Source organism: Ovis aries, chromosome 11 (assembly GCF_016772045.2).
Source record: "Ovis aries strain OAR_USU_Benz2616 breed Rambouillet chromosome 11, ARS-UI_Ramb_v3.0, whole genome shotgun sequence".
In the NCBI taxonomy this organism is placed as follows: domain Eukaryota; kingdom Metazoa; phylum Chordata; class Mammalia; order Artiodactyla; family Bovidae; genus Ovis; species Ovis aries.
The window spans coordinates 46,054,706-46,078,070 of NC_056064.1; the positions used below are offsets into that span (position 1 = coordinate 46,054,706).

Sequence of the window (23,365 nt, forward strand, 5' to 3'; positions counted from 1 at the left end):
ATTTTTACAGTTTTAGAAGTAAGATAATATGAGATAGAGTCTAGCATGGTACTTGGTTCAGCTGGTGAAGATGAAGAGTGCATTTTTTATTTTGCTGTCTCTCTCTCCACCCCTCACTTCTAGTATACTTTTTGTTGATCTGGTTTACACAGTTGTAATGATCTGTATAGGATTCTACTGTGTTGACATACCTAAGTTTACATGAATTATTCTTTTGGGGATCTGTTCACAGGTTCATCATTGTGATTGGAGTGATTCCAGAGTGGTGATGGGCTGTGCTGAGCTAGCTAACCCCAGAGAACCATTGAGAGGCAGGGTAGAGTCGTATTTAAGAGTATGGGCTCGAGACTTCCCTGGTGGTCCAGTGGCTGACTTTGGGTTCCCATTGCAAGGGGCACAGGTTTGGTCCCTGGTCAGGGAACTAGATCCCACATGCTGCAATTAAGAGTTCACTTGCCATAACTAAAGATCCTGCATGCCTCAAGTGAGACCCAGTGCAGCCAAATAAATAAATTTAAAAAGAGGATGGGCTCTAAGCAACTTCCCTGATAGTCCAGGGGTTAAGATTCCATCCTTCCACTGCGAAGGGTTCTGGTTCGATTTCTGGTCTGGAAAATTTGCTGGTTGGGAAGTTCCCCATGCTGCGAGGTGTGTCCAAAAAACAACCCACAAAAACAACAACAACAAAAATAAAAATAAAAAACAAAGGACAAAAGATCATGGATTCTAGAGAAGACCTCCAAAGTAATAAACCCCCAGTAATAGTGGCTTCCTCCATGTCTCAGTGGGTAAATAATACACCTGCAATGCAGGAGACGAAGGAGATGCAGGTTTGGTCCCTGGATTGGGAAGATTCCCCTGGAGATGGAAATGGCAACCCACTCTAGTGTTCTTGCCTGAAAAATCCCATGGACAGAGGAGCCTGGCAGGCTACAGTCCAAAGGGTTGCAAAGAGTCAGACACGACTGAACGGAGCTGAGAGCAAAAGCAGTTTCGGTTATATTTCACACCCTCTTCACTCCAGTGTTTATGACGGGGTTCCAGGGATCATCAGATTCTTGGGAGGCAGATATAGGAGGAAAGTAGGAGAGCTCTGTTGAAACACAGTGTCAAAGGGACACAGACTAGATGCGGATATCACAGAAAGGCTGTCCCAGTGTGGGAGAGTCTGGTAAGGGGAGAAGAGAGGTTGTTTGGTGGTAGACTTGAATTTTGAAATTCATGTGCAAAGATGATCTTTTTAACTTCACTCAGGAAATATTGGGTTTTGTGGCTTCCACAAATATGGGTCTTTATTCTAACCTAAGACCTACTGAGTAACAGGTTTGTTTTCTATCTAATTTGATTAGCTCTGAGCTGAGGTGCTGATTTCTCCTCCTGAATTTATAATCTAAAACTCTCCAGCTGAAAGGAATTCTCAGAGCCTAGAGAGACATAGCAGGGGGATTTTTGGCTGGGGAAAGGGACAGCTGTGGTTTGAATGTGTGAGTGCTAAGTCACTCCAGCCATGTCTGACTCTTTGCGACTCTATGGACTGTAGCCCGTCAGGCTCCTCTGTCCGTGGATTCTCCAGGTAAGAATACTGGAGTGGGTTGCCATGCCCTCCTCCAGGGGATCTTCTTGACCCATGGGTCAAACCTGCATCTCTTGCACCTCCTACATTGGCAGGTGAGTTCTTTACCATTAGTGCCACTTGGGAAGCCCAGCTATGGTTTAAAGCCAATCAAATGTGGGTTTAATTCTTCTCCTTTTTTTTTCTTTCTAACATTTTATTGTATTGGAGTATAGTTGCTTAACAATGTTGGGATAGTTTCAAATGGACAGCAAAGGAACTCAAATGTATACATGTATCCATTCTCCCCCAAACTCCCCTCTCATCCAGGCTGCCGCTAGATGTGGGTGTAGTTCTTAATTTTGCCTCATTATCTGTTTTATCTTGGGCAAGTGACAATCTCTTAGGTCCTCTGTTTCCTCCTCTATAGAGTGGAGGAATTAGTACTTCTATAATTGTACCAATTAAATGAAATAAAGGCACAAAATAAGTTTTCAATAACTGTTAACCACTCCTGTCATTATTTTACTTGTCCACGGTAACTACAGTGTTTTGGAGGTTAGACTGTTAGTGCTTCATCCATGCATACAATTCTAGTTCCTAGAATGAGACCCACGCTTCTGTGATAGGGGCGTGCATACGTGCTAAGTCGATTTGATCATGTCCGACTCTTTGCTACCCTATGGACTATAGCCTGCCAAGCTCCTCTGTCCATGGAATTCTCCAGGCAAGAATACTGAAATGCATTGCTATGCCCTCCTCCAGGGACTCGTCCTTATTTCAACCCATTCTGCATTGATATATCTCAGCCGCTCTGACCCAGCAAGAGCTCACAGAAGAGCCCAAGGGGGAGTGAGGGGTCTCTCCCCATACATTTGCTTTATCCGCAAGAAAACTTTAAGTCCTATCCCTGGGAAAAGAGGAAAGTAAAATACATTCATAGGATTTGAGAAGAAGGATGCGCCTACTTTGTTCAGTACTCTATATGCAGTGGTACCTAGGTACAAAACATGTACCTATGGAAAGGCATCCTGAGGAGATATGCCTCACCTTAAGATATGTAATATTTGAATATCTGCATTTATTCATAGACGATCCTCAAATGCTCCCTCTGGGCATTCTGGAGGATATTAGAATACAGTCGAGATCATGAGTTCTTCGGGCACTTGGACCCCAACACTCTTGTGCCATTTGGACCTCTGCTCTGAAGGTCCTGGAAACTCAGGGGATCATCGTGAAGTGTCTGCCTTTGTCCCTGTCTTCTGGGAGAATATGCATGGGAGGGCAACATTCTCCTTTCCTCCTTTCAAAATTGTGAGTGTGAGTGGCAGAGGTCTCCTGGGGACAGCATAAATGAGACAAGGAGGCAGAGTGAGGAGGGGGAGTTAGGATATGACTCTGGACTTTCCTAGTAGAAATTCCTCCTCTGCAACTCTCCACCCAACTCAGGATCCCCGGTTATCATTCCCTCCCAGACCCAAGACTCCTTTTGTCCTTTTTGGCAGGAATAGCCAGAAAGCATGCCTGCAGGAACCACAACGCATGAATCAGCAGACAGATAATTAACTGGGGGAATGACTGAGCAGCTTCGGGGATTGACCGCTTAGTTTGACCCATCCCCCTCTGCTGCCCACAGAGCTGTCCTGCTGCTTCACTCCTGACCTCTGGCCCTTTCTGCGTGGAATGGTCATCGTGGCTGATGGAGCTCAGGTCACGAGTAGAAAAGCAAGTGGAAGCAGAGGAATGAGGCTGCCTGTCCTTCTTGGGAGAAAACTGCTGGTGTTTTTCAAATGGGGGACTCTGCAGCAAAGAATTGATAAAATCTGCCTTTCTCTCCATGCACAGTATCACCAGGAACACTCTTTTTTTTTTTTTAAGTTTATTGAAGTATAATTTATGTACAGTGAAGTGCGTTCTTTGTAGGTGTTCAGTACTATGCATTTTGACAAACACACAGTCAAGTGGGCTCTCCGAGTGGCTAGGTGGTAAAGAATCTGCCTGTCAATGCCGGAGACGCAGGAGACTCTGGTTCGATCCCTGGGTCCATAAGATCCCCTGGAGTAGGAAATGGCAACCCATTCCAGTATTCTTGGCTGGGAAGTCCCATGCGCGAGGAGCCTGGCAGGTCACATTGCAGGTGTTGCAGAGTCTGACACGACTGAGTGACTGATGCACGCACCAGAGCGGGAGGGGAGTGTGGTGTCTCCTTCTAGGACTCCTACAGGTTGAGAACAGACCACACTCTCTCCTGGGAGTTTCCTGAGGACTGTGGGAATGGGCTGGACCAAGTTTCATCTGGAGTTCCCCTTGAGCTTTGGGATTCCAAGAGGTTACCAGGTTTTGACGCTGAACGTGCTCATTTGTATAGAGCCTGGCATGCTCTGGAGAACCTACATTAAAATGAATGCAAATCTAGAGACTGAGGCAGAACACAGGATATGTAAAAATAGCTTTATATATATATATATATTTTTTTTTAGTTTATAAAAGTAATTCAACTTTTTGTGGGGGAAAAAAAAAGTCAGTGGAATTACCTGTCCGTTCAATGGTTAGAACTCAGGGCTTTCACGGTGCTGGTCCAGGTTTAATCCCTTGTCAGAGAACTAAGATCCTGCAAACCTCGCTCTGTGACCAAAAAATAAATTTAAAAAAGTCAAGCAGTGCAAAAATAGAATAATGTAAAAAGTACAAGTGCCTTGTAGTCTTGTCCTTAAAGATAACCACTTAAAAATTTTTTTGAATTATAGTTTTTTATTTTTTAAATTATGAAATTATGATAACATATTTACAGAAGACTTGGAAAATAGAACAAGGTTACATATAGTTCCACTGTATATTGCACTTATTTTTTAAGTAGATAAATTAAGAATTTTAGTTGGAGTTTCATATCAAACTCTCAAAAATTAATAGAATGAATAAGCAGAAGTAGAAGTAGACCTGAAAAGCACTATGAACCAATTCAACATAATTAAGATTTATACAGACAGAAAAAAAACAAAATTCTGTAAAGCAATTATCCTTCAGTTAAAAAATAAATACATTTTGAAAATTTAAAAAAAAAGATACAATTTTCACACAACAGCAGGGTACAAACTCTAGTCAAGTTCCCATAGACTATAAACCAGGAGACACTGAAACATATCCAGAGACATAAGATCAAGTACAAACATTTCAGGTCTAAAGGTATTGAAATCATACAGAGTCTGTTCTTTTTATCGTGGAATTATGTTAGAGATCAATATGGAAATATTTGAAGATAGCCCACATATTTTCAAGTGTGGTGTGACATTTACCAAGAGAGATCCTTGACTTAGCTATTGAAAGCTTCAGTAAAGTTAGAAGACCAAAGAGACACAGAGGGTGATTGCAGAGAAGAAAGCATTTAAATGAGAAATTAATATCAAAGATACTTTAAAAATCCCATGTATTTGGAAATTAAATGTCCACTTTTAAATGATAGGTATAAGATAACCACTGTTGGCTCCAGAATTCTATGTATATGGAAATTTTATTTCCATAAATAAATTTTTAAGGAAATATTTTCCCATGTATATTTCCACTATATATAATTATTTATCTTTATTGTTGTTTCTCAAGCAGAATCATTCACAGTAGCATCATTGTCACTTAATAATATACCATGGGCATCTTTTTATATCAGTTTATGGCTTTCTATTGCTGTTTATTCTAAGAGCTGTCATTCTAGCCCAAAGGCATATTATTATATGGATATATCTGAATTTTCTTAACCAAGTCCCTGTTGGTAGCCATTGGGATCATCTCCAATTATCTGCTACTACAGATAAAGCTGCAGGGGACATCCTTGTTCATTATTATGCACCTTTGTTCAAGTGTCTGAATTTCTTAAACTAAAATTCCTGGGTCAAAGGACACAAATATTTTAAATTCAAATTTTTATAGCTTTTCCGAATTGTCCTCAAAATGGTGGGACCAATTTGCCTTCCTACCAAGACAGGCTGGCAGCAAGGGCTGGTGACACCAGATATAGCAGATATGACCACAAGATAGGAGTCGGAGGAAGGAAAGTAATGAAACTGAACAGTCAAATGCCAACTGAAGTGAAGCGAAAGTCATTCAGTCGTGTCCGACTCTGTGTCCCCATGGACTATACAGTTCATGGAATTTTCCAGGCTAGAATACTGGAGTGGGTAGCCTTTCCATTCTCCGGGGATCTTCCCGACCTAGGGATTGAACCCACATCTCCTGCATTGCAGATGGATTCTTTACCAGCTGAGCCACCAGGGAAGCTAAGGAGGTCACCAAAAGGGCACTGCTTGGCTGGGCCTCAAACAGAGCTTGGTACAGGCTTGCCTCTTTTCTATATTGAGTGAGTCAGATAGGAGGTGGGTCTTGTGCTGATAAAATTTTCCAGAACTTAAAGTGCAGCATTTGAATGAAATGTTAGTTAGTTAGGACATTAGGAAGAAATAGACATGTATATAAAATTAGAGGGATCTTGGGCCCTGGGATGCTAGGCTTCCTAGAGTATTAGCCTACTGATATTTTCTGCCTGGAAAATACACTTTCAGGGCTGGCTGCACTGTGAAAATCACTAATTTAGTCCCGTTTCTTTTACGGAGAAGCACAAAGGGAGGTCCTGAGAGGCAAAGAGGCTCAAGATCATACAGCTAGTTTAGTGGCATTGGAGGAGTCTAGCCCTGAGGGCTCCTGTCTCCTGGCCAGTAATTCTTCACTGTATTTCGTAGAGACCAAGGGCCCTCTCTCATCTTCCCCTGAGGTGGGTGGGGAAGGTGTGGGGATGGGCATTCCTAGTGCAGGAAGTGATTGGCATGAAGGTAAGGAGGAAGGAAACCAACACTTACTGAGCACCCACTAATTTTTTTTCTATTTTAAAATTGGAGTATAATTGCTTCTCATTGTTGAGTTAGTTTCTGCTATGTGACGAAGTGAATCAGCTATTTCTGTACACATATCCCTTCCCTCTTGAGCCTCCCTCCCAAACCATCCCATCCCTTTAGGTCATCACAGAGTGCGGAGCTGAGCTCCTTGTGTGATACAGTGGCTTCCCACTGGCTGTCCAATTTACACGTGGTAGTGTGGGTTGGGGAGATCCCCTGGAGAAGGAAATGCCAACCCTCTCAAGTACTCTTGCCTGGAGAATCCCATGTACAGAGGAGCCTAGTGGGCTACAGTCCATGGGATCGCAAAAGAGTTGGACACTACTTAACAACTGAACAACAACAACAGCTAAGTGTATATATCTCAGTGCTACTCTCAATTCATCCTCCCGCTTCCCTGCTGTGTCCACAGATCTTTTCTCTATGTCTGTGCCTGAGCATCCGCTATTGATGGTTCATGTTATCTCACTGAACTGTAACGACTCTTGAAGTGAGTATTATGCCCATATTTGGGAGTGTGGGGGGAAAGGAAGCAGTTGTTGAGGGTCACAGGGCTTGGTTGATGTGGCTGGGTTAGACCTGTTAAACACAAGAGAGCAATGATAAGTTCTTGAACAGGAATGTGACAGAGACTCAGAGTCACTGGACCTTAGAGCACCAGAGAAATGAGGGGATGTGCTTGAGGTCACACAGCCGGTGGAGTGGCTAAAGGGCTCCTGCCTGCTGTCTGCGTGCTTCTCACCACATCCACTGTTACACAATAATAACCTTCACTGTTTTTTAAATTGGGGCTTAGTTGCTTTACAGTGTTGTGTTAGTTCCTGCCGTACAGCAGAGTGAATCAGCCATACATATACATGTATCTTCTCTTTGTCACACACACACAAAATGTTCATTGTTTTCTCCTCCTGCCCTCAAGGTGTTAGTTTTCCAGGGGCCGGGTGTTAATTTTAGATGGCAATTACATGGAAGACAGGACTCTGTCCTTTTTATGTGGTGTTCAGCACATGACTACATAATTACGCCAGTTGGAGATGATAAGCAGACATGATCTGGCTTCACTTATAAGGGCGGGGACTACTGGCTGAAGAAGGGCCAGTGAAAGGGCATGGCCAGAGGTCAACACGTTTGAAAACTTTGTCCAAAGGGATCCACTTGCTCATGGCAAAATCTTTCCTGTTTTTGGGTCTTGCCCCTCATACCATTGGATCAGCAAATCCTCAGAGTACATCTAGGGCCTAACCACACCATGAACACCACTGCCATCCAAATCCAATCCCCTGCCCTCTAATGCCTGGATTACTATTTAAAAAAATTTTAAATTTATTTAATTTTGGTTGTGCTGGGTCTTAGCTGCTGCAAGCAGGCTTTCTCTAGTTGCAGCCCACGGGGACTACTCTTTGTCGAGATACATGGCCTTCTCACGGTGGTGGCTTCTCCTGTAGCGGAGCAAAGGCTCTAGACATGGGCTCAGTAGTTGTGGCAGTGGGCTTAGTTGTCCTGGGGTATGTGGGATCTTCCTGAATCAGGGATTGAACCTGTGTCCCCAGCGTTGGCAGGTGGGTTCTTAACCACTAAAGCACCAGGTAAGTCCTGATGCCTAAATTATTGTAATGCTTCCTAACTGGTCTCTTTCTGGTCTTGTTCCCCTGCTGTCTGCCATCCTTTCAGTGGCCAGGATGATCTTTTTCTGTTCATCTCTGCTCACAGTCCACCAGCGGCTTCCCACCGCATGGAGAATGATGGCCACACTCCTGTGGCTACCACTTCCCAGTATTATGGTTCCTGACTGCATTTCCAGCCGCCTCTCCACCTAGCTCCTCTTCCCTCTCTCTCCCTGCTGTTTCTTAAAGAGGCTGAGGTCCATCTAGCTGTTGCGGGTGTTTTCTGGAGTACTTGTCCTCTAGATCTTCCTATGATTCACTCCTTCATGATTTTGAAATATCACTCGGAGAGGCCTTTCTTGACTTTTTAAAGAGAATTATTTATCTATTTGGCTGCATCAAGTCTTACTTGCAGCACTCAGAATCCTCACTGCCTCATGCGGGACTTTTCCTTGTAGCGCCCTCGCTTAGTTTGTCCCGTAGCATGTAGGATCTTAGTTTCCAGATCAAGGATTGAACCTGAGTCTCCTGCATTGCCAGGTGGATTCTTAACCACTGGACCACCAGAGAAGTCCCTTGATCACTTGACATCCTCCCCTCACTGATGCTTTACCCTGCTCAATTTTCTTTTTTAAGAATAAATTTACGTACTTTTAATCGAAGGATAATTGCTTTACAATATTGTGTCTGTCTCTGCCGCACATCATCATGAGTCAGCCCTAGTCTATTTTCTTAATGCATTTGAGTATTTTTTGCTTGTGTGTGTTTTGGTTTTCTGTTGAGCATGTTTGATTTTCTAAGCTCTGCCAGAGTAGGGCGGTTGTTGAGTTCATCAGTGTGTCTCCAGTGCTTAGCAGAGTGCCGGACACAGATAGGTAGGTACTCAATGAGTTTTTGTCGGGTAAATGAGTGGGTGAATGAATGGCAACGTCTTGGATACATCTTAGTAGAAAAGTATATAAGTCAAGTGACCACTTTTCTGTTATCCATAGGTGGATTAACCATTGCAAAATGTTCAGTCTAGGCTGGCTTTTCTCAATCATGCCAAATATTTCAGGTCAGTCTTCCTCAAAATCACGTCATATATACTGCTGCTGCTGCTGCTAAGTCGCTTCAGTCGTGTCTGACTCTGTGCGACCCCATAAACGGCAGCCCACCAGGCTTCTCTGTCCCTGGGATTCTCCAGGCAAGAACACTGGAGTGGGTTGCCATGTCCTTCTCTAATGCATGGAAGTGAAGAGTGAAAGTGAAGTCGCTCAGTCATGTCCAACTCTTAGCGACCCCATGGACTGCAGCCTACCAGGCTCCTCCACCCATGGGATTTTCCAGGCAAGAGTACTGGAGTGGGTCGCCATTGCTTTCTCTGTCATATATGCTATGGAAATGCAAATCCATTTCACTTTAGCTTCTTAGGGCTGCTGTCACTGGGTGACTTAAAACAACAGAAGTTTATTCTCTAGAGGCTAGAAATCTGAAATCAGGGTGTCAACAGGGCCATGCTCCCTCTGAGACACTGGGGTGGACTCTTTCCTGGTATCTTCCTAGCTTTTGGTGGTAGCTGGCAACGCTTGGTGTCCCTTGGCTTCCAGCTATATCACTCCAACCTCTGCCTCTGTCTTCACACGGTGGTATTCTCTCTATGTCTTCACCTGATGTTTTCTTCTTATGAGGACATCAGTCATACTGGATTAGTGTCCACCTTCAGGAGCTCATTTTGATTACATATGCAAAGACCCTATTTCTAAATAAGGTCATAGGCGTAGGTCCTGGGAATTAGGACTTCCATATGTCTTTTGTGAGGACGCAATCCAACCTATAACATATTTTAATATTGGTTAAGACAAGTTGTACACAAATGCCTTCAGATGTTAAGTACTATATTTAATTGTCTCTGATACACTTTAAAAAAAAAGGGAAAATCTCTGAAATCAGGATGCTTTCTGTATGGTTGGGCTTCCCAGGTGGCTCAGTGGTAAAGAATCTGTCTGCCAGTGCAGGAGATGCAGGTTCGATGCCTGGGTCAGAGAGATGCCCTGGAGTAGGAAATGGCAACCCACTCCAGTACCCTTGCCTGGGAAATCCCAAGGACAGAGAAGCCTGGTGGGCTACAGTCCGTGGGATAGCAAAGAGCTGGACTTGACTGATTCACTAGGCAGGCACATACGCACCTGTATGGTAATTTGGACTCCCTACTGCTTTGGATGATGCTTACTGGAGCTTTCTGTCGAGAGCACTGGGTTACCTTGAACTCCACCTTCCTGTCTTCTTCCCCTTCCTTGGCTCACTGAGCTGCCCTTACATGTAATGAAAGAACCAAAATAAAATAAACTCTCTTAACAGCTTGCTCCAGAGAAACCACTTGTTGCACGCACTGTGCAGTTAGGGTATGTTTTGCTCTTGGATGACTCACTCAGCCAGGTGGCTGCAATGGAGGATCAGGCACCTCTTGAGTCACCCAGTGTCCCCGTGAACCTGTTTAGGAAATCACCAGTCAAAGGTCACTGGCAGGGCCAGAACTCTTCCCTGGCAGACAGTGGGAGAGATAGCTGTAGTGTTTGCATGGTGGATCATCCTTTCTGCCCACTGAACACCTCTCCCTTTGACTGAGCCCTCTCAGAGGGCTCACGAGGGTGGCCTGTTCCTGAATGCTCACATCCTGTCTCATTGGACAACATATCCTCGAAATAGCTCTCACTGACGCATTAATAACTTCCACTGGTTCCAACTCCCTTCCTTGTTCCTCTTTTTTTCCCTCTATTTTTCCCACTCTTTGTCTCTCCTCTGGTTCTGTGAATTGAGCTGATGTGTCAAACCACAGCCTTCTACTTCTGCTTTCCAGGCAACATTCTTGGCTAATCTCATCTGTCTTTTCTAATTGGCGTTCTTTTCTTGACCATCCCTTCTAGACTGGATTTTTGATCACCTGCCTTTTACTGCTTGGGACTCAGGATAAAAACATCAACAACAAAAACAATAGCGTCAAATAGATAACCAACGAGGACCTGCTGCATAGCACAGGGAACTCTGCTCGGTGTTATGTGGCAGCCTGGATGGGAAGAGAGTTTGGGGAGAATGGATACATGCATATGTATGACGGAATTCCTTTGCTGTCCACCTGAAACTATCACAACATTATTAATCAGCTATACAGCAATACAAAACAAACAAACAAACAAATGGCAACCATAGCAGCAACAGCCTCTATAGGATGCTTCTGTTTTTGCCAGCTGCTGTGCTCGGAGTGTGACAGGGGTTGGTTCACTTATAACTACCCTGGGAGGAATGGGACCAATCCGACCTTGTTGTCTTGCTCTAGCTAAGCTGTCCGAAGAAATGGGTGGTGGGAGTTGTTAATTCATTTCAGGGACAAAGTTCTAATGACGGTCCCTCATTCTCCAGCAGGGCTGAACCTGGTCCTCTGAGACTGGGTAAGAAAAGAGGCCTTATGAATGATTGGAAACAGGCCTAAACTCCTTCCACATGTTTGCAGGGGAGGGGTGGCCTCAGAGCAGCAGTTCACTGAATCAGCACAGTCAGGCGCAGGGACTTCTGATGAGTCAGTTGCTTTCAGCCACTGTGTTCCAGGGAACCTGCCCTTGGTGGCAGGTCTTGGTGGGGGGCATTCTGGGGAAAGGGGGGAATCATTGCTCTCATGAAATCAACCTGTGATTCATTACACAGAGGATGGGTAAGGGGAACTGGGTAACCATGACTCCCCAGGCATGACTTCCTAAAGAACTGCCTCTGGCAGCTCATCTCATTCTCTGGGGTCAGGGACCGCCTGTTCACTGGGAGGGGGCCTGCTGTTGTTTATTTCACATCTGGTAAGGCGTTCTTCTGTGGCAACAAGTCAAGGAGTCATGGGAAATGCTAATTTGAGAATGAATGGAGGGCTAAATGGATAGACTGGGAAAAGTTTTAAAAAAATAATTTGACGGTGCACACACCTCCTTGGTCGGTCCTCTTCTCTTTTCTAACTTGTCCCTCATCTCCCTACGGGAAATCCGTGGTACTTATGTCCAGAATTACTCCCCTGGATGCTGAAAACTTCAAAAAGGGATGCCTAAAATAATGCAGGCTATGTTTTTCTCAGAACTCTTCCAATAAGGCAGTAAGGAGTTCACATCTGGCTGAGAAAAGAGCTAAGAGAAGGCCAGGCAGCCTTGGCAGGGAGAGGCCTCCTGGATGCATTGTGGGTTCTGAACTCTCTGTCATTCTGCCTCTGGCAGCTCTGGGAAGACTGGCTGCTTTTCTCCCATTAGAGGCAGTACATGGCTGAGGGCTGTCCCAACTCAGAGATGGCCTTGGTGCCTTAGGGCCAGACCTGGGACTACTGCTGTAATTTCCACTTTGCAGCCTTGGTATCACACACTTGGGCTGGAGTCAGTCAGAGGCTGGAGTCGTAGAAGTTACTCATGAGCTTACAGTGGCATGTGACTTGCAGAATTTTCGAGTTGAGAAAGGCCTTTGAAGTCACACAGACTCAGGGCTCTGAGGAAACATGGGGCTTCCAGGAGGGGCTTCAAAGATTCCACATATAATCTAGTGTTCTTCAGAGAACAATGAAAATTTCCATTTTCCAAGGAACTGTATCAACCTATTTGTGTGTTTTATATCGGAATTCTAGGCATAATTTGGAGAAATGAGCTCAGTTGCTTAAAAAACAAAACAAAACGGACCTAGTCCAGTACTTTGCAATTTGCTCTGTTTGTACGTGTGTGAGCTCAGTCACATCCGACTCTTTGTGACCCCATGGACTATAGCCCACCAGGCTCCTCTGTCCATGGGATTCTCCAAGCAAGGATACTGGAGTGGGTTGCCAGTTCCTACTCCAGGAGATCTCTCTGACCCAGGGATGAAACCCACTTCTCCTGTGTCTCCTGCATTGGCAGGTGGATTCTTTTACCAGTGAGACACCTAGGAAGCCCCATTAAATGTCTCATCCAAGACCATGTTGTTAGTGGGTGACTCAACCACAATGTACTGATTGTGTGTATACCTTTTCTGTTAGGTCACTCTGTCCTGAGCTGGATACTGTTGCAGTGTAATTCTTAGAGTTAAAAGTATGATTCTCATACAACTATAAAATGAAGCGAAAGTGAAAGCTGCTCAGTTGTATCCGATTCTTTGTGACCCCATGGACTGTAGCCCACCAGGTTCCTGTATCCATGGAATTCTCCAGTCAAGAATACTGGAGTGGGTTACTCCTTCTTCAGGGGATCTTTCTGACCAGGGATAGAATCCAGGTCTCCCACATTGCAGGCAGATTTTTTTTACTATCTGAGCCACCAGGGAAGTCCAATAAAATGAACACGTGTCAAAGATTTCATTCAACTTAATGAGAGAACTAAGATGTTGACTAGTTTAAAAGAGAATTCAAGGAAGGGAGTTACAGTCAGTCAGTCAATGGAATGCTGAAATCAGTTGCCCAATAGATTCAAGATTGGTTAATGTTCTACAAAGCAATAAACCTTAACCTCTGGTGGTTATCTTTGCTACTAGACAGAAATCATTTGCATTGCTGTTGGATAAGAATCATATACATCATTCTCTTCAAGAATTATATCCATTGTTATTCATTTTCTACAGGCCAACCTCTACTCTTATAGGACTATAAGATATCCTAATCAATAGAGGTCAATCAAAGATACACACCCCTGAAATTATATAGCCCCTTAGCATGGTGAGGCTACTGGTCAACCCCTTGCATTACCTTGAAAAGTCACCCAGTACTCCCTTTGCCTGTTTCCACATTTTGGATAATTTCTTTTAACAATATCATGTGTACGTTTGTACATGCACATTTTCTGTCCCCCCTGCCCCCCCAGATGTTGAAAGGGAGTTCAGTCATAGTATTATAAGGTGATCTGAGATACCCAGCTCTGTAAGAACTTCAAGGGACACTGGGGAAACATCCCAATGATGAGGACGATTTTCCCTCAAATATATTTGCTGGTCTTAACAGCTAAGGACAAGGGACCAATTCAGAAAATTGGATAAAGGAATTGTCAGGATAATTGAGTCATATCAGGAAGGGGTCTGGGCTTCCCAGGTGGCACTAGTGGTAAGAACCCACCTGCCAATGCAGGAGACATAAGAGATTTGGGTTTGATCCCTGGGTCAGGAATCAGGAGGCATGGCAACCCACTCCAGTATTCTTGCCTGGAGAATCCCATGGACATAGGAGCCTGGAGGTCTACAGTCCATGGGGTCATACACAGTCAGACATGACTGAACCGATTTAGCACGCATGCACAGGAAGGGAGTCTCCCTCATTTTATTCTTTGCACAATTGTTCCTTGGGATCTGCAGGGGATTTATTCCAGGCTCCCTTGACCACCAAAATCTGAAGATGCTTAAGTCCCTTATAAAAATAGTTTAGTGTTGGTGTATAACACATATACTCTTGTATTCTATAAATCATCCTACGTTCCTTACAGTGTGAATGCTATGTAAATAGTTGTAAATCCAATGTAGATAAACAGTTGCTGCCACATGGCAAATTCAAGTTTTGCTTGCTGGCACTTTCTGGATTTTTTTTTTTTCTGTATATATTTTGACCCTTGGTTGTTTGAATCTGCGGATGTGGAACCCATGGATGTGGAGGGGTGAATGTACTGGAAGAGGCCTTCCTGGGAGCCCTGGAGGAAGAGGTTTCCCTGACCGAGGCCGGGAAGGCTAAGCTGTGGGGAACATGGAGGATGGGGGCTTCTGTTCAGGGGAATGTCTGTGGTTTACTTCCTGGCTGGACTTCTTATGGAATGCTTTTCATCCCCCTGGTTGTCTCTGTTCCTCCCTCAACTTTTTCTGCATCCTTTGACAGTTTGAAGACTGTTCACAGTCTTCAACTGAACTGAGATAATTTGGAACCAGTTCTCAAAATTCTGATATAATCAGACTTGAGGGGTCTTTACCCTTCCATGTTATTGGAATCCAATAGCAATTTATTGAACATCTATTGCTCTCCAGACACTGCAAATGTAGTGACAAAAAGTCAAAGTCTCTATGATTAACATCAGAGATTTCTTCAAAAAAAGGAATGTTAGGTTCTCTTCTGGTGTTCCAAAAAGGTTTGACCCATCTCTTGTACTTTCTATGTCAATAGTCCTGAGCAAGGAGATTTAACATTTACAGTGTCATTTTGAATGGCATTTTGTAGTGTACCCAATGCTTCTTTACCTCACTAAATTCCTTGCACAAATCCTGTGAGACAGATAATATCAGCTTCGTAGAGTTTCACCAGGTTGACGCAGGTCATGACATGTCTAGTTAGCAAAGCATTCAGAATTCAAATACAGGCTTTCTAACTCTAAAATTCCATGTTCTTCCAGCTTATATCAGTCAACTTTTTCTAGTATTTCTTTAGTTCTCCCTAAAGCATTCTATGCTTGCATCCCAAGATATATGTATTGGGAAGCTTGAGAAGATTTCAGAAGATTTGCTTTCCCCTCATGGTCCAGTTGGACACTCCATGGCTATCATGCACTACCCGCATATTTAGGCTGTGTGTTAGTATTAGTTCATCCAGGCTCTGAATTCCCTGTGTAGTGGGTATGAATACATCATTAAAGTAATTACCATGGCGCTGGACCTCAGGTTTTTATTTGTACAATGTAAGTGTTAAATCAGTTGTTAAAGCCTTTCTTTATTAAATCTAGTTTTTGAGTGTGTGTGTGTGTTTTAATATTTATTTATTTAGCTGCATCCAGTCTTAGCTGTGGCACCATGAGATATTTCACCGGTGTGCTGGCTTCCCTCTAGCTGTGGTATGCAGGCTCTAGAGGGCTTGGGCTCAGTAGTTGTGGTGTGTAGGCTTAGTTGCCCTGTGGCATGTGAGATCTTAGTTCCCTTACCAGGGATCAAACCCATTACCCCCTGCATTGGAAGGCAGATTCTTAACCACTAGGGAAGTCCCAATGAAAGCCTTTCCAACAGTTATGATCTGACACTTGCTCCATCACTTGCCGTCCCCGTGGCCTCATCAGTTAAGAGCAGTGATGAGTTTCTCTTGACTTTCCTCATTCTCCTTCTCTTTCCCCAAACTGTCTATGTTGGGTAAGCACCTATGGGCTGGTGAAGGTGTATTTGTGTGCATCTGAGAGCTGTAAACTTGGGCATTTGGGAAAGCTGGGCAAGGATAAGGCAGGCCAGTTACTGTGTCAAGCGAAATTGGATGCTAAAACTTCTGTTTTCTGTTGCAGGGCCCAACATCTGTGCCACACGAGGTGTGAGCTCCTGCCAGCAATGTCTGGCTGTGAGTCCCATGTGTGCCTGGTGCTCAGATGAGGTAAGGAGCAGATATCTGACTTTATTTCTTTCCCAGACTTAGTTGCCTTTGTGTAGAAACAGACCCATGGGTCTATCTCCTCCCTCCTAAGTATACAAACCCTTGTCCCTTCTGAGCAACACTAGGGAGAAGCCTTCCCATGGATGGATGTTGAAGGGAGCTGTCATGCGCTATTGCTGGGAATGCCATCCAGAGCGTGTTAGGCAAGTAGGCTGGACCTCTTGGCCTTCCCTGTGGCCTTTTTACCACTTTGCTTGTTTTTGTTGGGGTGCAACACCCCTGGGAGGCTGGGCCTCAGGTCACAAAAAGGGAGGCACAAGGGGGTTATAGGTACAGAGTGGATGCTGGCTTATGAACATTCCAGAATTTTTATTTATTTTTTTTTTTTTTTATTTTTTTTTTTTTTAAATTGAATGCACTTTTTATTTTTTTAAGCATGGTTGATTTACAATATTATAGTGGTTTCAGGTGTACAACATAGTGGTTTAATTATTTACAACATTATACTCCACTTAAAGTTATAATAAAATATTCCCTGTGTGGTACAATTTATCTTTGTAGCTAAATTAAAAAATTTTTATACATAGTAGTTAGTATTCCTTGATCTCATGTTTTCAGTTTGCTCCTCCCCTCTTCCTTCTTCCCTTTGGTAAGCCCTGCTTTATTCTCTGTGAGTCTATTTGTTTCCTTATTTCATTTGTCTCTTTTTTTTTTTTTTTTTTTTTTTTTTAGTTTTTTTTTTTTTAAATTTTAAAATCTTTAATTCTTACATGCATTCCCAAACATGAACCCCCCTCCCACCTCCCTCCCCATAACATCTTTCTGGGTCATCCCCATGCACCAGCCCCAAGCATGCTGCATCCTGCGTCAGACATAGACTGGCGATTCAATTCACATGATAGTATACATGTTAGAATGTCATTCTCCCAAATCATCCCACCCTCTCCCTCTCCCTCTGTGTCCAAAAGTCCGTTATACACATCTGTGTCTCTTTCCCTGTCTTGCATACAGGGTCGTCATTGCCATCTTCCTAAATTCCATATATATGTGTTAGTATACTGTATTGGTGTTTTTCTTTCTGGCTTACTTCACTCTGTATAATCGGCTCCAGTTTCATCCATCTCATCAGAACTGATTCAAATGAATTCTTTTTAATGGCTGAGTAATACTCCATTGTGTATATGTACCACAGCTTTCTTATCCATTCATCTGCTGATGGACATCTAGGTTGTTTCCATGTCCTGGCTATTATAAACAGTGCTGCAATGAACATTGGGGTACATGTGTCTCTTTCAATTCTGGTTTCCTCGGTGTGTATGCCCAGAAGTGGGATTGCTGGGTCATAAGGTAGTTCTATTTGCAATTTTTTAAGGAATCTCCACACTGTTCTCCATAGTGGCTGTACTAGTTTGCATTCCCACCAACAGTGTAGGAGGGTTCCCTTTTCTCCACACCCTCTCCAGCATGTATTGCTTGCAGATTTTTGGATCGCAGCCATTCTGACTGGTGTGAAGTGGTACCTCATTGTGGTTTTGATTTGCATTTCTCTAATAATGAGTGATGTTGAGCATCTTTTCATGTGTTTGTTAGCCATCCGTATGTCTTCTTTGGAGAAATGTCTATTTAGTTCTTTGGCCCATTTTTTGATTGGGTCGTTTATTTTTCTGAACATTCCAGAATTTTTAAAAGGCAAATGACAGACGGATCTTGCATTTGCGTGTCATGTGGGGTTGTTTAGTCAGAGGGCCTCTTCTCTCCCTTTCCTGTCTGACAATTGGGCCCCGTGGCTTTACCGTCTCCTCTCTCTTTCTCTCCTTCCTTCCTTCTCTTGGGAAGGTGTTTATGAGAGAAGAAGCTGGGCCAATTTGATGAGGCCGGGAGGGTGACAGGAAAGGGTTAGCTCTGTCTAGGCAGTGGATTTGTTGTGTCTGGGGCCCTGGGGAATGAGTGTGTCTGAGGGGATGGTTGTGTTTGTGGCTAGGATGGGAATTTGGAGCTGGCAAGGCTGGGCGTGAGTGTGGCTGGAGAGGGTCCAGTGATTACAGAGTGTGAGGCTGAGTCATGGGCTTCGTCCCCGGCAGGTGGTTACCTGAACTCCTGGCCTGGGTGGGTGTCAGCCGCCTGAGGTGCCCTCTGTCAGGACAGCCTGTCCCCGCGCTCCGTGGCCCTGTGAAGTGCTCTAAACCGAGCCCTGGTTCTCTTTGTCCGGCTGCTCTCCCCCATCTGCTGAGTTTCCTAAAAAGGCAACCTCCCTGGCAGGCTGGTGAGGGGAGGAGGAATGGGGGCTGCGAGGCCATGTTTATCAACGAGAGGGAGGCCGGGACCGGCCGAGGCCCGCCCAACACAATGCCTTGGCCTCTGTGCAGTTCAGCACGAGAACGGCTTCCAGAGGCAGCTGCCCAACATCTGGGCTACACTGACTTCATTTAGCAAATGAAACGTTCCCTGAGGCCGGGAGTTGGGGGTGGGGCGTTGTGGGAGTCCTTCCCCTCCACCCCCGCGGGTTCTCCACCCCTCTGGGCTGAACTGGCCCCTCAAGTGTGATGTGGCCTCTCCCTTCTCGTTTGCCATATCCTTCTTCCCATGATCATCATCATAGTATTAAGCTTCTTTTACAAGGAACTTGGAATTCTGCGTCTGAATCCTTGAAGAAGGGAGAGCCGGATGGGCAGGGTGCTGGATTGGAGGGCGTCTAGCTGGCTGGAGCAGAAGGGTAGTCAGGGGATAAGCCCTAGGATCGCTCAAAGGATGCTCCTCCCTCTGTGTTCCCCGCTTTGCAACCCAAAGCAAGACGAAAGGGAGAAACTGGTTCAGAGGAATCTGGGGGAAAAGAAAACCATTCTTGGAATGTCTGTCACCTCTCTTGATTGGCGTAGGGACAAACCAGGTAATAGATATGCTGAGCACCTACCAGACAAAGCCCTTGGGTCATGTGACCAGATTTTAGAGAAAAATGTAGAATATTTAATGGTGGCCATGGTGAGTTTTGTCCAGTCTGAGGTGGGAGGAGGAAAGAAAGAGGGGAAGAAAGGTACAGGATAGGATCAAAGCTTAACATAGGACAAGCCTAGGGATGGGGGTGTGGAATCAAAGAGAAGAGGGGTGTGTGTGCGTGAGTGCGTGCATGCCCAGTCATGTCTGATTCTTTGGGATCCTATGGACTGTAGCCCGCCAGGCTCCTCTGTCCATGGGATTTTCCAGGCGAGGCTACTGGAGTGGGTTGCCATTTCTTATTCCAGGTGATCTTCCCCACCCAGGGATCGAAGCTGTGTCTCCTGCATTGGCAGGTGGATTCTTTACCACTGTTCCTCTTGCGGTGTATTTCTGGGACCAAAGAAATCTAATGAGAGGAGGTAGATGGTCCAAAAAGATATTTTCTGGGAGGATGGAATTTAAACAGGAAAGTGTTTGTTTGTTTGTTTTGAGTGACAAAGCCAGATTTATTGCTCCGGGTTGAATAGATGGAGACAGGACCTAGGGAGCAGAAGGCGGAGACAGGAAGTTGGTGAAGCACCCTTTTGGCCTTCATCAGCATCCTGGGAAAGCTGGGGGTGGGGTGTGGTGTGGAGGCCATAGGGCTTAGTGAATGACTACAACTATCTCTCGAGGAAGGAGGAGGGGAGGCGGGATAGCAGAGGAAGCCAGCATGGGGCAACGTTTATCAACCAGCGAGAATGGAATCCTGGCCTGTAACTTGAACATGACTGCCATTTTTATTTTTTTCCCTGAGGGCTTCCCCTGCACTGACCAAGTGTAACTGCTGAAAGTGTCTTGGCTGATGATTTTGAAAACCAAAATGAACCGTCTGGGCCATTTTGCCTGTGATTTGTTGAATAATTGACCCTGGAAAACCTTTAGCTTCTGCTTCCCCTACCTTGGCTGTTAGAGGCAGAGTTGGCAGTGCCTGCAAAAACAACTGGTTGGGCTGAGCTTTCCTTGGTCCTGCCGGACAGCAGCTCTGGGTGTGGACAGCAAGCACTTGGCTGGGTCTTAGGAAAACATAGCCAATGTGGATGAGTGCAGACTTTTCGGCCCATCTGCATAGGGTGTGTTTTTGAGGGGCTGGATGCTGATATGGGTTGAGGTGGTATGCTGTCTCTGGACTATGAATCTAGCAGAGAAGTTGGCCTCACACTGAGATTCAGCTTGTCGTCTTGGCCTCGGTGGCATCATGTAGGGAATTAGAACCTTCCAAACTTGCCTGCTGGTAAGAATCAACTTGGGTGCTTGTTAAATATAAGGATGTCCAGGATGAACCCTGAACCTGTTCCATTAGAATGGGTTGTTATTGAATATCAATAACAATAAACTAAAATGCTTTCCTTTTTCACTTCTTTCTGTTCTCTCCACACCTCTCTCTGTGTGTTCAATTTCTTGTCCTCATCAGATGTCAATCAAGAGAACAATTTATTATTGTTAGTTATTGTTAATTTATTTGGAGGCATTTGTTAGCTCTCTCAGACAAGGCAATGGCACCCCACTCTAGTACTCTTGCCTGGAAAATCCCATGGACAGGAGAGCCTGGTAGGCTGCAGTCCACGGGGTCGCTAAGAGTCAGACACACTGAATGACTTCACTTTGACTTTTCACTTTCACGCATTGGAGAAGGAAATGGCCCAGGGACGGGGGAGCCTGGTGGGCTGCCGTCTATGGGGTCGCACAGAGTCGTAGACAACTGAAGCGACTTAGCAGCAGCAGCAGCAGCAGCAGCAGCAGTTAGCTCTCTGGGAGAGGGAAAAGTCACATGATACATTGTTCCTTGCCCTCCAAGAAAAAAGCATACAGTAATAGTAGTAGTGGGGATTTTCCTGGTGGTCTAGTGGCTAAGATAACACGCTCCCAATGCAGGGGGCCCGGGTTTGATCCTTGGTCAGGAAACTAGATCCCATATGCTGCAACTATAGATCTCACATGCTGCAAAGAAGTTTGGAGACCCCATTTGCTGCAACTCTGACCCCGCACAGCCAAAGCAATAAATCTTAAAAAAAATAGTAGTTAATACTTACCTGGCAGGGGAGATACCATGATCACGAAGGTGGTTTTCCCAGGGCGAGGCTTATCCATTGCACTCCGGATGTGCTGACCCCTGCGATTTCCCCAAATATGGGAAACTCAATTGCATAATTTGTGGTAGTGGGGGACTGCTTTCCCCTGGAGGAAAAAAAAATAGTAGTTAAAATGGCAACAGTAGAAAAGAGTTACCTATTTGAACTTATTGTTTCTCTGTGTTAAGTTGCTTTAGTTGTGCCCAGCTCTGTGGACTGATGCTGAAGCTGAAGCTCCAACATTTTGGCCACCTGATGGGAAGAACTGATTTATTGGAAAAGACCCCGATGCTGGGAAAGACTGAAGGCAGGGAGAGAAGGGGACAACAGAGGATGACATGGTTGGATGGTATCACCAGCTCGACGGTCATGAGTTTGAGCAAGCTCCGGGAGTTGGTGATGGACAGGGAAGCCAAGTGTGCTGCAGTCCATGGGGTACAAAGAGTCGGACATGACTGAGTGACTGAACTGAACTGTGCAACCCTATGGACTGTAGCCTGCTAGGCTCTTCAGTCCAAGGGATCCTCCAGGCAAGAATACTGAAGTGGGTTGCCATGCCCTCCTCTAGGGGATCTTCCTGACCTATGGATTGAACCCAAGTCTCTCCCATCTCCTGCGCTGGCAGGCCGGTTCTTTACCACTAGTACCACCTGGAAAGCCCTTGTTTATATCAGATCAAAAGGTCTTGAGTATATAGGACTTAGATTGAGATTTTTACATCTTGAAAGCATTTCCTGTTCACAGTTTTATTTTATCCCCTGACCAGCCCTGTGAAATAAGTAGAATAATGACTATTCGCACTGTGCTTCCCCAGTTTCTAAAATGGGATTAACGGAGAACGGGACTAACAGCGTGTGTCATTCTCCCAGGAGAGGGTGGGAATTCAGCTCATACAGAACGTGGGCTGGAGCCTCCCACCTCTGTGCTCCAACCCTTTCCCTGGGTCTGGGTTATTTTTGCCCTTTTTGTGTAACATCTGGTTTCCCTAGGCACTGGAACTTGACCACTCCTCTCCGCCTCCTTCCAGCTTTCTCTCTGAGTCACCTGCATGCATTCCTTCTATCTGCTCAGCCTGGGTTATTAGGACAGGGAATGGAGCCCAAGTGTGTTGAGGTCACTGCCTTGGTGTGCTTCTGGGATAGCAAGCTCTCAGGGAGAGGGTGGCCAAGGAGCAGCCCTGTTAGGTTCCTGACCTCTGATGTAAGCGACCACGGAGGGAGGGGAGGAGAGTTTTTGTTTCTTAGTGTTTAGATTTCTAAGGAAAATTCATAACAAACCATAAGCACTGTCAGCAAGGCTTAGTACTTCAAACTTTCTTCTACTAAACACTGCCTTGTTAGAAAATGGGGGTCAGGAAACCCCCTCCAAAACATTCTCTCCCTTTACGACGATGCAGCTTGAAGATACCCGACAGCCTTGCTGTTCTCATTGTTTCCTGGGCTCTCCCTTCCCCCTCTCTCTTTCAGCATCTGTCTTACTCCTGGAAAGGATCAGCAACAGGGCATCTTGGTCCATCCAGTCATTGCCTTTTTTGGAAGGTTTTCTGCCTGGGGCTTTGTGGGCAGCTGGAATCAGAAGTACTGTAGGGAGTTTTGTGAGCAAGAAAGAGACTGCTTCCTGAGAGAGAAGGATTGGGAGAGACAGGCAGGAGCAGGAAGAATTAGAACACAAAGACGCTAAATGCTCATGAGTTCTCCTCTCTGCCGTTCTGCCCCGGGCTGAGCTAGGGGAGTGGGGCAGGATTTTCATCTCTCTGAGACTTGGAGGAGCTGTGATGTCCTCTTAGGATCTTCTGAACCAGGAAGGTTAAGTCTCGTGTGCTGTTTCCCGTTGCTGATGCCGTTTCTCTACCTCTTACCTGAGAAACTGAGAGAGTAAGAAGGAAGCTCTTTCCGTGTTTTGCCCGGGCCAGGTTGGTGCTTGTGCCATTTGTCTTAGTCTGTTCAGGCTGCTGTAACAAAAGTGCCATAGCCACAGTGGCTTAACAATGAACATTT

At 45.1% G+C, this 23,365-nt stretch overlaps 1 protein-coding gene and 1 non-coding gene across 5 annotated transcripts in view; both read left to right on the plus strand.

Moving 5' to 3' along the window:
* ITGB3 (integrin subunit beta 3) overlaps window positions 1-23,365 on the plus strand; it is a 65,072-nt gene that overhangs the window by 2,344 nt on the left and 39,363 nt on the right. For 3 of the 4 annotated variants that reach the window (XR_006061243.2, XM_060395753.1, XM_012186282.5), the window contains exon 2: window positions 16,238-16,323. Coding sequence is in view for 3 of the 4 variants with exons in the window: in XM_060395753.1 (XP_060251736.1) it covers window positions 16,238-16,323 (86 nt within the window). In the remaining variant the exon portion in view is untranslated. Of the gene's footprint in view, window positions 1-6,844; window positions 6,923-16,237; window positions 16,324-23,365 lie in introns of all 4 variants that reach the window. The other variant, XM_060395754.1, reaches the window with a different exon arrangement.
* Window positions 21,322-21,477, plus strand: LOC114117082 (U1 spliceosomal RNA). Its single transcript, XR_003590873.1, has one exon. It is a non-coding gene; the product is annotated as a U1 spliceosomal RNA (small nuclear RNA).